This window comes from Lathamus discolor, chromosome 5, assembly GCF_037157495.1.
Source record: "Lathamus discolor isolate bLatDis1 chromosome 5, bLatDis1.hap1, whole genome shotgun sequence".
NCBI lineage: Eukaryota > Metazoa > Chordata > Aves > Psittaciformes > Psittacidae > Lathamus > Lathamus discolor.
The window spans coordinates 2,171,785-2,189,138 of record NC_088888.1 but is presented as its reverse complement, the minus strand read 5'-3'; the positions used below and the strand labels follow the sequence as shown (position 1 = coordinate 2,189,138).

The following is a 17,354-nucleotide window of genomic DNA, read 5'->3' as shown; positions in this document are numbered from 1 at the left end:
GTTTGAGTTCTTCCAAACTAAACAGAACAGCAATTAAAGCAGCAAGATATACAGGCCTGCTCTATCTTACTAAAGCTTCCTGCATACCAAACCCCTGCCTTTCTTTGCCCCTTCCTCCCCCAAGCCTGGAAGAAAATCACTTTTAAGCTTGACAGATATTTCCCCAACTCAAATCCAGTATCCAGACAGGTTTTCCCTCAACGTATTATGTTAAATATCTATAGTACTATACATTTCCTGTATTACCATTACAAAACTGTAATTTCAAACATCTATACCGAGGTAAAAAAGGTGGTATTTTCAGTCAAAAAAGGAAGTTTTATAACAGGTCTGCCTGAGCACACATTGCTCGAGTACTAGACACATCCAGCACACAACAGTCAGCAGTGAGATTACAGGCAACAGCACTGGAAGGTGTTGCATGGCCACAAGAGATGAGGCAGCCGAGCAGCCTGTCCTGAGCAATGGCCAGCAGCAAACACCCATGAAGAGTGTCTGAAGGAGGGGAAGCAAAATGTCATCAAGTTCCCAGCACGCTCTCCCAGCCTCTAGTGAGTCCTGTCCAGGAAAGCCTTCTTAGGCCAAAGTGTGATATTGTGTTATCTAAGTCTTGTTTAGTTACTCAGCACATAGTCAAGTAACTAAACAACCATACCTCTGCCCAGTACACAAACCATACACGGACCCTACCACTGAAGTAATTACAATGTCAGATTCCATTAAGACTGAGTTTAAGAAGTCGCAGTCTTTTTCATCTCACAGTATGAAGCAAAGAGACAAAGGTTATGGACATGTATTACACTGACACTGCTATACTTAGGATGCTTGAATTCAAGCATCACCTTTCTCTCTTTTTTTACTCTGTTATCCCAAAGCTGATAATTGCAATTCTGTAATTACAATTCTATAATTACAGCAGGTCTCATTTATTTCTGTTACCCGTAGGCTAAGGATGCATACGTGTAGCTTCAACAAATAATAAATGTCACACTTTAATCTCATAAAATCCCATTCCATGTATTGTGCAGTAATGCTCTATTGTTCACAGACACAAAGACTCAAGCTTAATTCAGCTTTAAGGCTTTAACTTTTGAGAATAGGCTAAACCTGTACTGTACAAAGCAACCAGACCACCCCTGCCTGCAAAGCTGATGTGATGCTGGTCTCCACCTCCAGGATAATACAAACCCAGAAACACTCAGTGCTGAAACTGCGTGGGGCAATAGTGCTTTATGAAGGCAGGGGGGGCACAGCCTGGTCAGCAAACCAAATGCTACTTTGGGTACATTCAGCACAGCTGAATTAATAAGACTCTTTCAGGTAGTGATGAACATAACATGATGTTAAACACACCACAGCAAAGAGGCCAGCTTGCTGTACTGATCTGCCAGTGAGAGGACCTTTGGCAAGCCACTGGTCCCTTCCATACCACCGATTCATTCAATGGAGCAGCCTACTGCACAGCAATAAGCCACAAAGACAAGTGATTTAATTAACTTAAAACTTTATAGGAGAATCAGGAATTAACTTGAGCTCTGACTCAATCCTATTTGTAACTCTACAGTCATAATGACTTTGCTTTAATTAGGAACTCTTTTCCTTATATCATTAGCCTATAAGGAGCTGTATTACTGAGTTAAGTTAACAAAGAAAGTTTTTAATTAGCCACAGCAGAACTGCAAGTCTGCATCAAATGGATTCAATACTCAAGTGCCATATGTCTGGAAAGGACACAGGTTATTTCTCAAATAAAAAGCTGAATGTCTGTGCGAGTATAAGAATGGAAGGCAAATGAACTGCAGCATTCTGACAGTGTGTCAGGATCTACATAATTCCTAGCTGGATTGATCCAGAGAGCTATTAGCCATCTCTGCCACTTATATCCAACATTCTCCTCCCCTCCCTGTCACTGGTGTGGCTTTAGAAATACAAAAGAACTTCTTAAGTACGTACCTGGCCATCCTCAAGGTTCCTTTATGCACAGCATTTAGGTTACATAAAGGAATTGATAACAGCACAAGGTCCTGGGATTAAATGAAGCTTAAAGTGTGACGAGACAAGCCAGCGAAAAAGTTTCTCACTTCACTTGACGTGACTTTGACTCACTGTTACATTTTTTCACTTTTAATATATGCTAAATATTATCTCAAAAGTAGCATTTAGACATAAGATCTGTAAGATTATTTTTAAGAGTGACCAAATTTGCAGATATTCTGGGGTATTGACAGAACAACACATTCAGATTTCCTTAGTTTCAAATGTAAATACAACACCCCCCCCCCCCAACTCATAAAAATAGGCAGAAGCTTACCTGTGCATGAAACAAAGCTAATCCCTTTGCAGTATGCATGGGAATCAGAACTTTCATAAGGAACTGTTTGTGTTCTGCTTTCAGTGGCAGTGCAAAGCCATTGATAATACTGAAAACAGGAATAAGCAGGGTTTATTTTTGATGAAAACCTATTTTTCCCAGCAAGTCAAAAGAATTTATGTCAATTCAAGAGATGCCCCATTTCTGATTCCATTTCTAAACCTGGTTATTTTGAAGCTGTAAAACAGCACTACATATGCATAACCTTTAAGTGTTGGTATCATGAGAGCTTAGACTTTTAGTATGAATACCCAAGAACCATAGCAGGAGTCAAATAACACACATTAGATGAGCTGAAGCATTTTGATTGGGACCTTGACTAAGTAAAACCATCCACAGTAAGCCTTGCTGTCTAACCGTAAAGCTGAGACAGATGCATGAGGAAGCTGATCCATTCCACCCACAACCACAAGCCACTTGCAGAGAAAGAGACATTGTGGCATATGGTTTGGAACTATTTTAACAGTGCCGTTTGAGGCTATTGAAGAGCCCTCCCCTCCAAAAACAACGTTCAAAAGTTCTCATTGATTCAGTAATCTTACTTGCAAGAGGCAAAAATCCTTCAGGAAGAGGCTGGGGTTTCTCTTCCCCCTACATCTTAGATAAATCTGAGAAAACAGTGGCATTCCTACTCTGCTCTCGTGAGACCTCACCTGGAGTACTGTGTGCAGTTCTGGTGTCCTCAACATAAAAAGGACATGGAACTGCTGGAACAAGTCCAGAGGAGGCCACAAGGATGATCAGGGGACTGGAGCACCTCCTGTATGAAGACAGGCTGAGGAAGTTGGGGCTGTTCAGCCTGGAGAAGAGAAGGCTGCGTGGAGACCTAATAGCAGCCTTCCAGTATCTGAAGGGGGCCTATAGGGATGCTGGGGAGGGACTCTTCATCAGGGACTGTAGTGACAGGCAAGGGGTAACGGGTTCAAACTTAAACAGGGGAAGTTTAAATTGGATCTAAGGAGGAAATTCTTTCCTGTTAGGGTGGTGAGGCACTGGAATGGGTTGCCCAGGGAGGTTGTGAGTGCTCCATCCCTGGCGGTGTTCAAGGCCAGGTTGGATGAAGCCTTGGGTGGGATGGTTTAGTGTGAGGTGTCCCTGCCCATGGCAGGGGGGTTGGAACTGAATGATCTTGAGGTCCTTTCCAACCCTAACTATTCTATGATTCTATGATTCATTTGCTTTTCATGACAATTTATTCCACAACAAATTGGTTGGATTTGTTTCACAATGGTTGGATTTTCAGTTAGACCAGTAATAAAGTTTTCTACTGCAAAACGTGTGTGCCAGTTCTGGAAACACAGTAAAATATTACCATAAAAGCCTTCAAAGTCAAAGATTTGCATTAGTGAAATAATGTCAGAAGAAGGTAACTCAAACCCCACCCCCAGCACTTATAAGGCTTTCCTGAATAGAATTTAAAGAAAACCAGCCTGCTGAAGATTAAAGCATTTCATTCAGCATGAGGACAAAAGTTAACATTCATTTTTGGGATCCAAGAACGAGGGGAGCTGGAACTGGATGATCTTAAGGTCCCTTCCAACCCTAACTATTCTCTCATTCTATATATAAGACAAGGAAGAGTAGATATTCCTGACAAACAAGGAGCCTTGAGAAATATCTTGCCAGTCATCTGTAAAACTTGCACCAAACCAGAGTAATTTATACTCTATACCTTCATTTGATTTTCACACGGTAACCCAGACACAGTATTAGATCAGTGACTGCACCTCATTACTCGTTACTGTAGTATTCCTCTTCCCCTCCATTCCCAAAGCAAGAAAGCAGAAGCAAACACCCACAACGTTTTGTATTTGTCAGATCAAACTTACCTTCCTAATATTTCAAGGAGTTCAGCAACACCATTGAAGTGCTCTGTTTCATATATAAACCTGTTACAAAAAGAGACATCAAAATAGAGGATCAGAGATCCCAAAGAAACCATGAAGGCAAGATACAATATTCCTCAACCTAGTCACACACACGCAGAGCATACCTGAGGAAAATGTTGTTGATCTGTTTCCTGATGAATGCTCTTAAACCGAGGAATTTCCCATAGATTCGATGAAGAACTGTCTTTAGGAAATCACGTTCTCGTGGGTCTTCACTATCGAAGAGCTCCAACAACTTGAAATATGAAACTGAGATGTATTACTTCTGAAGGACTTCAATTTTGTTACGTTATAACCAATTCAAGTTACTGACTTTCATTTACAAGTTGGTATTAGAAGAATCAGTTTAACCTAAAATCATTTTAGGGTCAATGTATCTTCAAAATTAGCTGCTTATTAAAAAAAGAAAGAAACCAGCAGCTTCATTCCCTTCAAAAGCCTGTGTAGAACAGACAAAGCAATTCCAACAACTATCACACTATCAAAAGGAAAATTAAGAATGAGATTATCAGACTTTAGGGGAAGTGGTTTACACTTGGTCTTAAAGAAATCAAAGTGAACCAAGTCTGTGGTACTGCTCATCTGAAAACACTACTTGTCTTGAAGGCTAAGCAAAACCATTCCCGTATGAGAAATGTCACAATTAATAATTTAATATGGAGGGGGTCATAGAAGAAGCATAAGATCCATAACTATTAACCAATTCTCTGTTAATACAAACTAAATGCCACAAGCAGCTAGGAAGACTTCCCACCGTTTTCTTGTAGAAAGTCTGCAAAGGAAAGACCATACCCACTCGAAGACATCAAAAGATATTCCCATCCCACTACAGACCATTATTGTAGTGATTTCATTTCCCCTGTGGATCCAAGTAAGAGCAGGTTCAGAAATACTACCTGCACTATACAGGTTAGTAACTTATCTCAAGCAGTCCTCAGCCTCTGCTCAGTCTGGGTCTGTGGGCTCAGGTATGCCTACAGCAAGCAGCAGAAGGGACTGGGAACAGCTGTTCAGGAACTTTGTTCAGGCTCATTTTTATATTTAGAAGGAATTTCTCAAGGTCACTACTACACTTCTTCCCCCCCCATATATCTGTATCTATATATCTATAGATAGATAGATATCTCAGTTCATTGCATTGTCTGTCTTGTACTATACAGAAAGATCAAGTGAAAGGTCAGGAATTGAAACACTGCAATGGGGCTTTTAAGAGCCACAGGTCAATATTGGGTACCCATAGCCAAAAGCTCAGCAGCTTCAGGCCTAAGTTTTTGTGGGAGAATTGAACAAAATAGAGAAGAAGGAAACACTTCTAACCAAAACCAGTAAAACCAAACAAGTGGAAAATAAATGCAGCCACTGAAGGAGGGGAGGGAAAGTGTCCATCTATGTTCTTACTCTTCATTGCTGTGCTGGCCTGCCAGCACTCACTGCAGATGCTGAGTTTTTCCTTAACAAACAAGTATTTTGACACGGTAAAAGAAAATCCCCACTGGGTAACCCTGGACAAAAGTTGTTATGGTATTCTACAGCCCAATTCCCTGAGAAGTTGTATTTAATATGAAATCTCACTTCACTTTCTAGCTCGTAATGACTTTGCAAGGTAAATCATGATCTTCCTGTGTACTTTCTTCCTTGATTTTCCTTCTCTGGTTAACACACAATATTAAAGAGAATGACACTATCTAGTCACAAGTTAGCAGATGTTGGAACACATTTCATGTCCAATAAGTACATGAAGTTTTCCTGTGATAAATCTATGACAAAACAAACATAAAAGCATTACAAAAATTCAATTAGCACATGGCTGATTTGACTGGAAGTTACAAATCATTAAGAACACAACCTGTATCTACAAATTACAACTATCTTGCATTGCAAAGCACTAAGGTTGATAGTTGAAGACAAAGTGTTTCTGAAGCCAGTAATTAGATCTCGCCTATGTGGTATGATGCGTTGTTTATGTGGTGCTTGGCAGAAACCACTGCTGGAACAACTAAAATTTAACCTTGTGTCAACACGAAAGCTCTGCTTTCGTAAGGAAAGCATAAGGACACAGAGCTGTTGGAGCAAGTCCAGAGGAGAGCCACAAGGATGATCAGGGACTGGAGCATCTCCTGTATGGAGACAGGCTGAGAACATTGGGGCTGTTCAGCCTGGAGAAGAGAAGCTGCGTGGAGACCTCAGAGCAGCTTCCAGTGTCTGAAGGGGGCTACAAGGATGCTGGAGAGGGACTCTTCATCAGGGACTGCAGCCATAGGACAAGGGGTGATGGGTTCAAACTGAAACAGGGCAAGTTCAGGTTAGATCTAAGGCAGAAGCTCTTCCCTGTGAGGGTGTTGAGGCGCTGGCACAGGGTGCCCAGAGAAGCTGTGGCTGCCCCATCCCTGGCAGTGTTCAAGGCCAGGCTGGACAGACCCTTGGGTGATATGGTCTGGTGTGAGGCATCCCTGCCCATGGTGGGGGGTTGGAACTGCATGATCTTAAGGTTCTTCCCAACCCAAACCATTCTATGATCGTATGATTCTAACATTATCCTTGTCTGTACAGTCCGTCTGCTCAGTTAAGCTGGAGAGGTGATCTTTAACTCTGGGGGTGAGAAAACTCTGTGCTTACCTGCTGTACAAACTTCTGGTCAATATACCGCTTTGCAATGCTAGGCTGAAAATCCGGGCTCTCCAAAAACCTCAGGAAGAATTCATACACCAACTACAAACATCAAAATGAAGAGTCTCAAGTTAGGAAGTGCACGGTAACACAGACCTCAGGCCCACCACCACAGTGTCAGTGGGGCTATTCACATGCTTAAAAGGTCCAAAGAGAAACCAAAGCCTGACACATCACTGCTTAATCACAGCCTTTACTGGAATTTACTGAAACAGTTACAGTAAGTAGCAAGAACACTAATTCCCAGAAGAATCAAAGTTTAGTAAATAATTGACTGAAAATATTACTATTCGACAAAAAGCAAGTTTAGCTATTCCACAGTTATTTCATATTCCATAAATTCACATTTCCTTCTATATTAAGAATCTATTTTGTAGAAATAAGTTACCAAACATTTTACAGCACTGAGGGTAAAATTAAATGTTCCAACATCATGAAATTCCTTAAACATTTAAGAAAAATCTGCTCAGTGTTCCTGAAATTAAGTTACAGCTGAAAACTCCAAAAATGAAAAGTCATTAAAAAGCTGAACACAGAAACTGAAGAGTTTGGCTCAATATCCTGGACACTCACGTCAAACAACAGGACCCTCTGCAGATTTATCTTCACGTATTTAATCCTTTATATTCTGGAGTATATTACGTCTACTGAGTTCAAGTCCCCATTTGCTATGAAACCACAATACCCACAGATAGGAAAAGAGAGGAGAGAGCGCTAGCGAGGGCCTGAGGTAGCAGAAAGAAGCAAGAAGAAGCCAAAGCACAAGTTCCATATTTTGGGGTTTATCAATGTACTACAATGTAATACAATGTACTACTATGGCAGATGCGTAAAATACACATAAGGCATCTCTTAACTAAGACAGAATTGAGAGGAAACATGTCCTATGTTTAGATACATTCAGGGCTGCTTATGTTCTCAACACCTATTTCTTAACTCCATGTTAAACTGGTTAGTAGTAATACTAAAATGCAAGTTAGATACATAAAGACATCACTGACTGGACTTCTAAATAAAACCCACACAGAGCTGTGGTCATACCCACAGGCAGGTATCTGAACTATTACCACTCTGAGCACTTACTAAACTGAGAGCCAACACCTGAGTAATTCAGGATTACGAAGTTCACCTGAGAGAAGTGCTTGACAACAGGTACTTTTTATCTAGAACATTTGAGATGAGTTACTTACACATAGCCTCAAGGAGGGTATTGCTGTACCTACAAAGCAGAAGCTCAGAAGCACAAGTTCCCCTTCACTCTTTCTTCCCCTCTGACAGACTGTAACCAGAGCTTTTCAGATCAGCAGTTTACATGTATACAGATTTCATGTAACAATACTGTACTAAAACCCAAGCTTCCCTGGACAGCCTTCATTTGTCTTCTTGTGCATAAACACAGTAGCTGCACAACAGACAACATAGGACAATTTTTAGAAGCTTGGTAATAGACAATCCAATAACATATTTCTAAGTATTACCATACTCCAGCCTCTGCCTTGGAAAGAGAGAACCCAGGGCTGTTTCAAGTCTTCAGCAATGGCACAGACAGCAGGATCAAGTGCACCCTCAGCAAGTTTGCAGGTGACACCAAGCTGAGCGGTACAGTTGATGCACCCAAGGGAAGGGATGGGATCCAGAGGGACCTGGACAAACTTGAGAGATGGGCACATGTGAACCTCATGAGGTTCAACAAGGGCAAGTGCAAGGTCCTGCACCCAGCTCAGGGCAAACCCTGGTAACGGTATCAGCTGTGGGCACTGTCCAGTCCTACACATGCTTGAAGAAGTGTATTCAAACCTGACAGGATACACAGGAGGAGCCAGCAGAAGTGTCAGGGGACAGAGCACCTTTTACAGGCGAAGACTAAATGGGTATGGTTTGTTTTCCCAAAAGGACAGGGGGAGAGAAGGACAATTGTGGCTTCTTTCCATAAACAGATACAGGGACTGCAATAAATATCAAGCAGAACTAAGTTAAAGCATAACACTGTAACATCTTGGTACAAGCTGTCCAAGATTAACTTAGGTATCAACTACAATGGCATCCAATGGAACATCTCATCTATAAAACAGAACAAGTCAATATTAATCCAAGATCCTCCATATTTGATGACAACTTAAACTGTCACATGTCTCATTTCTGCTAAGGGAGTATATGCACTAGTAACCTTCTGGATGCTTCAGAGAAGCACATGCAATTCCAGAATCATGACTGCTGCTACTGTTCTTAAAGAGCTTTCAAATAGCATGCTCAAAAATCCAGTTTATGAGCTGTAGCACAGGGAAGTTTTGTGCACTGCAGGAGTATTTATGCAGTTCTGATGCGTACAGAATTGTCAAGCTTCCTGATAATCAGTACCACTGCTCCTACAGCAGGTACAGCTGGTAAAAGGTATCAAATAACTTTGGAAATCCTTGGGAAATCCATGAAGCTTTACCTTGGGCATTTCAGGAAGCAGGCTGCAATGGCCACTTCTGGATAGTCAGCTTTTCCCTTCTCCTGCATGTTGATGTTTGCAAACTTAAAATCATAACAACTATCACTAGAGACTACAAGGGGGCTACAAGGATGCTGGAGAAGGACTCTTCATCAGGGACTGCAGTGACAGGACAAGGGGTGATGGGTTCAGACTGAAACAGGGCAAGTTCAGGTTAGATCCAAGGCAAAAGCTCTTCCCTGTGAGGGTGCTGAGGCGCTGGCACAGGGTGCCCAGAGAAGCTGTGGCTGCCCCATCCCTGGCAGTGCTCAAGGCCAGGTTGGACACAGGGGCTTGGAGCAAGCTGCTCCAGTGGAAGGTGTCCCTGCCTGTGGCAGGGGTTGAAACTGGATGCTTTTAAGGTCCTTTGCAACCCAAACCATTCTATGACTCCATGAGACAAGAATGGATTCTATCCACAACTGAAACTGGCTGCTTTTACCTAAAACCAGAAGAGACAGGTATGCTGAACCTCCTTGAGTTTAACTGAAGCATTACCACTGGAAATACTAAATCAAGGGAGAACTGTTGGATTTGGTCATTTTGGCTCTCAAAATTGGTTTGCTTGGGTCAAAAAAAGTTACTCAGTAACTCCGGTTACCTTTGGTGTTTCCATCTTCTTTCTCCCAGAGATTACTAGAATGTTACTGCTTTAAGCTACCAATTCCACCAACTCTGCAACTCCCCAGGCTTCAAAATACACAGCAGCTTTAATGCCAACCTGCTCAACCTAGTTTGGCTGTTACAAACCATCTTGCGTGTTACTTTAAAGCAACGTCTTTCAAATGGTACCCATTGTACTGAGTCTTAAGTTGTGACTACACACACTGGTAACTTACTAAGCCATTATCTAGCATGTTATTTTATAGAGAAATGCCAACAGATTCAACCAGAGAAGAATAAATATCCAGGTTTTAATTTCTTTCTTTTCCAGAAAACTGGTACCCAACTGCCACATCAAGACAGAAATATCCATACCTCCCCTTCCCAAGCAGGTCTTCAGACTATAGCAAAAGTAATAATGTGGTCTGTGGAAGGGAAGAGGAGTAAGGGTTGTGCACACCACCTTCCTCCATGCCCAAAATTTGATGCTTCCAGCACCTTTGTGCTACTGGAAGGCAAATAGTAAGTTATCAGAGTCAGTCTCCTACCATTCAATAGCACATAAACTGTAAAGGAAAGAGGAAAGCACAAACTGCTTCCATTGTGCTGAAGTGAGGAAACTATTGCAGGATGGACCACGAGTGCAGGGGAGGGAAATCCATAATCAACCAGACAGCCTGGCCAAAAGTCATTTAGAAAAAGGTTGCAAGCCTCTTTCAGTTTCTCTTAGATAAGCCTAAAGCACAAGTGAACTGGTCACAGAAAGCACAAGTGAACTGGTCACAGAAAGCGCAAGTGGAGTCGTCACAAAAAGCACAAGTGAACTGTTCACAGAAAGCACAACTCCTTTTCTACACAAAGAACTATAGTTTACTTATGACCTAAAGTGACCTAACATGTAGTTTTACTCCTGAGAGACAGGGGTATTTTGAAGTCAGACGATGCCACTACTGACTGTAAGGGACACTTTCACAGCCCTTGCACCCTTCCACCTTGTCCTGATATTAAAGTCCTTTCCTACCCAAGCCATCCTATGATTCCATGACTCTATAAAAGGATTGCATACCTGTATGTGGGGCCATGAGGCTTCAAGAGTTGGTTCGTCTTCTTCTGGATCAAAATCTGGATTATCACTAGGTGGAAGTGTTCTGAAAATATTAGAACTAATCTGCAAGAGAAGAGAATTTCATTGTATCACTTTTTACGCTTGCACAGGTCACACTCAGCAAGGTGCTGCTGTTGTCCTCACATTACATGAAACAAAACCGTATTTAAAAACCCCAAAATAACAGTTAAATATTTTAATGCCCTTTTTATTACCTCCTTTCCCCCCTTCCCCTCAAACCTGCTAAATCCAAACAGCCAGAAGTCTGAAACAGGCCAATGAAAATAGGAAGAAAGTAACATTTGTCTTTCAACTGGGTTACAAGTTTGGAGCTGGACACCATCATGTTTAAGATTTTTCGCTGAAACTGAGAAAGTGAAAAGAAAGTTGCAGTTTCCCCTTACAAAGAGCAATTTTCAACTCTTTGTCACCAAGAGCTGGTTTGACTGGCATAGGGTGCCCAGAGAAGCTGTGGCTGCCCCATCCCTGGCAGTGTTCAAGGCCAGGTTGGATGGGGCTTGGAGCAAGCTGCTCCAGTGTGAGGTGTCCCTGCCCGTGGCAGGGGGTTGGAACTGGATGATCTTAAAGACCTTTCCAACCCAAACTATTCCATAATTCCATATAAAACAACAAATACAGCATGACTAGCCACTAATTATTTTAGCAGAGCTCTCCACATCTAAGGCAGACAACCCCCAAAATAGCTTTCATTTTAGAGTTCTTCACTTAATTTCAAGCTATTTCTCACTTTAAAGTAAGAACTGAAAAACTGTTTGCAGTCTTTCACCTTTCATGATTTCAGGATGTTCACAGTTCTGGGCAGTCAGAAATATATTAACAATTGTAAATGTCTGACTTAATACAGAGTAACTTTGGACAAAAACCTAAGAAAAATAGCTACCAAGTTACTTGAAGTTGGAATTGTCAAATCCAATTCAAAAGGGCAAGTTTGAAAAGGTTTCTTCAGGGATTTCTGAAGTATACATTAGTCTGGAGAGAAGACCAATCTTTCAGATGGCAAAAGAAATGGCATCTCTTCTGCCAGACGTTACACACTGGATTTTAAGCCTCTTTAACATGAACAGAAGAGAACATAGAGTTCATTTTGTTTCTGCATTTTTGAATGTTTTTTCACTTGTAGCCCAACTTTTCCAATCATCTTTCAAACCCTTTACGCTTTTAACCAAATCTGTTTCAAATAGCTGCTAACCACACAAGCCTATTGAGTACCATAGAAAATGCCAGTCTGCAGCAAGTGCTGCTGCACAGCTCCCAGGGAGTCTCCAAGGTGTTTGAAGAATCTGGCAAAAGGACTTGAAAAGATCCTGAAGTCACCCAGCTGGCTCTGCACTGAGGAATCAGCTGCCTCATTAAACAAAATACAAAGCTATGGCATAAACTGACTTTTCATTTCCTCCTATGTGCCTCATCCTGTGTCCTGTCACTGTCTGTACTGTTGGCACATGGTAAAGCTGCAGACATCGCTGCTCTGGAGTACAAGAGCAACGATGTTCTGTATGGATGGGCGCTACAGCAGTCTCCTTGTTTACTGCACAGCGGGAAAAACCCAACCTGAAACAGTACAGTTGTCCTTTAAAGTTGTAAACACAAGGGACTGGGGGCTCTGGAACACCAGAGAAACTGGGGGGAAAGAAGGAGGAAACAGGATTCTGAAAGAAGGTGAAGTTTAATCAAGCCCAAAACCCAAGGCTAGTTCTGTTATTTGATATTCTTAGCAGGTATTCAACAAAACCATCAACATACAAGTCAGCCCCTTACAGAGGCTTCCCCACCTCTGTTTACAAGTCTTCTGGTAAGGTCTCTTGAAAATGCATCCTTTTATTTCTAGAGGCATCTTGCTGAAATGACCCCATCAACCCTTTAGCACAGAAGTTCAGAGTAGAGAAAGCAACAGTTTCAAGGCCAAATCTCAGGTACTACCTACTGAAGATACTGGTGCAGCAGAAACAAAGAGCAAGCCTCTTGGCCAGATCTGTAGAGAACTAATGCTATGATTTTCAGAGCATTCAGTGCTTCTCCTGGTATGATCAGCCTCCCGAGAACTAAGAAACTTAGAATAAACTGGGTACAACTTTTATGTACAAGCCTGTCTCCCTAAACCCAGGGTTCATTTACTTCATTATGTTTTGAATACTTTGCTTCCTGTCTCCTTTGATTTTTTCTAATGTCTTGCTAACAGCACTGAGCAAAACTGTGGTTTGGGTTAAAACGCCCATTATTTTTCCATTGGCAAATTCTTCTCTATATCCTCTTATATTATTTAAAACATCCATTTTATTTTGTAAGCAGGGTCTTATCCCAAAACTGTAATTTGAGAAATACAGATCCTAAAAGGCTTTTACAGCTGGAGAGGCTTCCAGAGAAGCCCAGCATTAGCTTCCTCAATTAAATCTCAGAAAGTTTGGTGACAGTGACATCTGAAAATGTGCTAGTTCATGTATTAAGATACAGTAATTCTATTTTATTAAAACAAGAAAGAAAAATGTCCCTTATTATTATACTGGAGCAAGTCCAGAGGAGGCCATGAGGATGCTCAGCAGCTGGAGCACCTCCCATATGGAGACAAGCTGAGAACATTGGATCTGTTCAGCCTGAAGAAGAGAAGCTGTGTGGTGGAGACCTCCCAGGATGTTTTCACACTGAACATATTCACAACGCCAAACCCAGATTTGCTGTTGGCTTCAGAGTACTTCCAACTGAGAATTTCCCAACAGAGAAGACACTACTTTTAGATGACCAGAATGGAGGTATTCTGGGCTACCCCTTCAAAACTATTTAGTAAAACTCTTCCTCAGTTCTTAATTCAAAGGCATTGTATTGAAATCAGGTTGTGTGGGGCACCAAAAAGAATCTACAGCATGTCTTGTGCATCTGCCTAAACAAAGGGGTTTGGAGGGCATTTATGGCTTGAAGACATTGGTATAATTTCCATCAGTGCTCCCTACCTCAGGATCCAAGCAGGGACAGCTACACAAACCACTATTGCATGGTACTGGCTATCACGGTAACAGAGACCATGCGAAGGGAAGGAATGGTCAGAGCCCTCCTCACCTGCACAGACCTTGCCAATGCACTGGTAAGGAACAACACTTATTTTCCTCTTCATATCTGTAAGAGATTGTTGACTTTGCCTCCCCAATACCTGGGCAGCTCCAAGGAAACTGGGCTGCTTCCTCCGCAAACTGGAGGCAAGGTGTTCCAGGCCTAGGGAAGACAAGGGGCTTTCTGCCACTGATACCACTCTGGCTTTGCCAGGGAATTTTTGGAGGCTGTTCATCCTTTACTACCAGTCAGATAATAGCAGGGTTTCATTAAGGCTGAATTCTGCTTTTTCACCCCAAAATCCGCTACCCTTCACACTCTGCAAAAAAACCTCTAATGCTTTTTCTTTTAATGTAGTAACACTGTCCAAAATCTAAAGAATTAAAAAGAAAAACCTTTTTTAAATCTCATTGAAATTTTACTACAAAGGAAGGCCTCAAGCCTGACACACGTGTTGTCTGGAGGGAGAGACCCAGCCAGAGCTCTTTCTGAAAGCTGGTACTTGGGCCTGATTCACAGCAAAGACCTTTGCTGTTGCCAGTTGCCTGGGAGACTAGAAATACTATTCAGGCTTGGAGGGATCTTTTGTCTCAAGCTCAGAAAAAGCTCTCACTGAGCATTTTAGGCCTTCTTCATTTTCGGTCACTTCAGCAGACAAAAGGAGACAGAAATTTGTTATGGAAGGAAAAGCAAGCATCCAGAGAGCCCAATCACTGGCACAACAATAACCTCAAAAGAACAGCTCAACACCACCTTATCTCCAAGAACAGAAAACAACTGCAGTGTAAAAGAAAAGCTCCCTTCAACAAGTATGATAAGCTAGTTAGTATACTCTTTCTTCTAAGAAAAGGCTATAGACAACACACAGGGTAAGAAAATACTGCAAGGGTTCAGGCTTGCTGCCACCAGCAGCAATAAAAAAGCCAGAGAAGAGGTGGACATGCTCTGTCCCTTCTGTCCTTGATTTCCTTGCGTAGAACACATTGAGGACAGAAACACAGGTCCTTTAAAAAAGCAGAACTATACAAAACCCCCCAGTGTCCTAGATCTTTTGTAAAACTTACTAAGCACCTGGTGAACCAGCCAAAATGATTAACAGGGTTTCGATAATTCCAGCCCTTCAGTACAATGGCACATTTTCACGCTCATTTCTATTAAAGATCTGGTATCAGCTGCTCAGAGAAAAAAAAAACAACAAAACCAAACAAAACCCAGTGAAAAACCTTAAGGAACAAAAATAGCTTGCATTGCATAGAAAACCATAAAAGACATCCGCCATATGTTTGAGCTGGCCTGCTTACGTTCTGCTACTTTTGAAGTCAGTGTCGTGTGTCTGTAACTCAATTGAAGTTTAGAGAACCATTAGCCTGAGTGCACAGGCACTAAACAACATTCTTTCTACACTGAACATTTCTAAAAAAGACAGTTTTCAAGTATTCCAGATGAGTGGCAAACGTCCCTCGGTTGAGCTCCCTGTACACAGAGTATAGGCATAGCTGAAGCATTGCTTAGGTAGCACATGAAAATGAAGCTAACATACCTGGGAAAGTCAGCAGATAGTAACCACAACTATTTTGTTACTTATTCAATAAGCCATTGGTAGAAACTGCACAGGATAAATCATCCCATGGTTTACAAGTCAAGCGAACCACTTAAGACTACTCTAGCACGGCTCTCCAAGGCCAGAACAGTAACAGCCAGGCACAGAAAGTATTTACAAAGTAGAGCTGCTTCCCTACACTGATAAACTTTTCTGTTGACACTAGTACCCACAAGAATTTTTACTCTAAAACTTTAGCCTTCATTCTACTGCTATTCTTAAACAAACAGACAGGCAGCACTGAAGTACCGCCTTTTTCTGAATGAGAACAACTTCAAAGCCTACCCAGACTGCAAGCATCTGCAATATACCTGCTCTTTCATTTTCATTAACCTGCATGCATCATATTTCAGCTAATAATTAAAACTCAGGTTGTTTTTACAAGCCTTTCTAAGCAATCTTGTAGACCAAGTTATCATTCATGAATTATACTATATTGCATAAGCAGAATAACCAACAGCAAGCCCGAGTTAGATGCCATTAGAGTCATAAACTGATTAAGATATCTTATTAATATTGAAAATATAATGAGCATTCTACATACCATTTTCACTATGTCAGCATAAGCTGATTCAACAATCACTCCACGATTTGTTGAAACGTATTCAACCAGTTCATTCAGTGTTGCTCTCTTGATTTCTTTGCTTTTCAGGTCTGAAACAGAGTCCATGAAGTCAAAGAGGACACAACACTGTTGCAACTTCTGACAAAAAAGATCTTGCTGTTCATTGAAGGTGGCATCTATGAAAGAAAAACCAAAACCCAACAGTTAAGTCCAGAGAAACAGACTCTGCATTGCTAAATCTCTTCGGCTGGCTAACATTTGCATAGCCACCAGTTTGTCACTATGAGGAATAGTATGTTCTGTATAGGCAGCAAATCAAGAAATGATATTGTCAAAACTGAAAATATCTGTTTAAGCATGTTAGAGAATGACTCACTATTCTCAACGTGTGTTTCATACAAGAAATAAAGAATAAACATACGGCAATAAATGTATTTATGGAAAATGAACTCCTGAATTAACTTTATTTGAAATATAGACATGAATAAGTACCAAGTCACTCTCATCAGAAGTCATACACAGCAGCAGTGCATCATTCTAACCTCCCATTCATCCGATTTGGCTCATTCTGTTCCCTAATCCCTTATTATGTAACCTGGCTTAAAAACTGCAAAAGCTGCTTTAAAGGAACCTTGTCTTTTTACCCCAATACAAAATATTTCACATACTTTAGACCTCATGTGATAAATGTTTTCCTTAAGAATCACCTCCAGTAATTCAAAAGGATTAACCCTGAATTTCCATGCTTTGGCCTAACTAATCTATTACAATCTTAGTCACATCAGGTTTACCAGCTTTTTGGCCTATTAAGACAACGTGTTTGGCTATGACTTGGCATTTTCATTTGAAAGTGCAGTTTCTCTCTAAGCTGATAAGCAAAATTCCTCCATTAGTATTTCACATTAGTTCTCAAAAAGATGGATTAAGTGCCATACACTTCAAATACTGTAACTGTTCAAAAGTTGCATGATCACAACAAAAGCAGCCATGGTTCTAACTGAGAAGTTGGTTTGGT

At 41.3% G+C, this 17,354-nt stretch overlaps 1 protein-coding gene across 1 annotated transcript in view; it reads right to left on the bottom strand.

Moving 5' to 3' along the window:
• PPP2R5A (protein phosphatase 2 regulatory subunit B'alpha) overlaps window positions 1-17,354 on the bottom strand; it is a 47,671-nt gene that overhangs the window by 10,264 nt on the left and 20,053 nt on the right. Inside the window, exons 2-7 of the mRNA XM_065679374.1 lie at window positions 16,319-16,515; window positions 11,073-11,174; window positions 6,877-6,969; window positions 4,365-4,495; window positions 4,201-4,260; window positions 2,312-2,420 (exon numbers count right to left, since the gene is read on the bottom strand). Of these exons, the coding sequence (XP_065535446.1) occupies window positions 2,312-2,420; window positions 4,201-4,260; window positions 4,365-4,495; window positions 6,877-6,969; window positions 11,073-11,174; window positions 16,319-16,515 (692 nt within the window). The remainder of the gene's footprint in view (window positions 1-2,311; window positions 2,421-4,200; window positions 4,261-4,364; window positions 4,496-6,876; window positions 6,970-11,072; window positions 11,175-16,318; window positions 16,516-17,354) is intronic.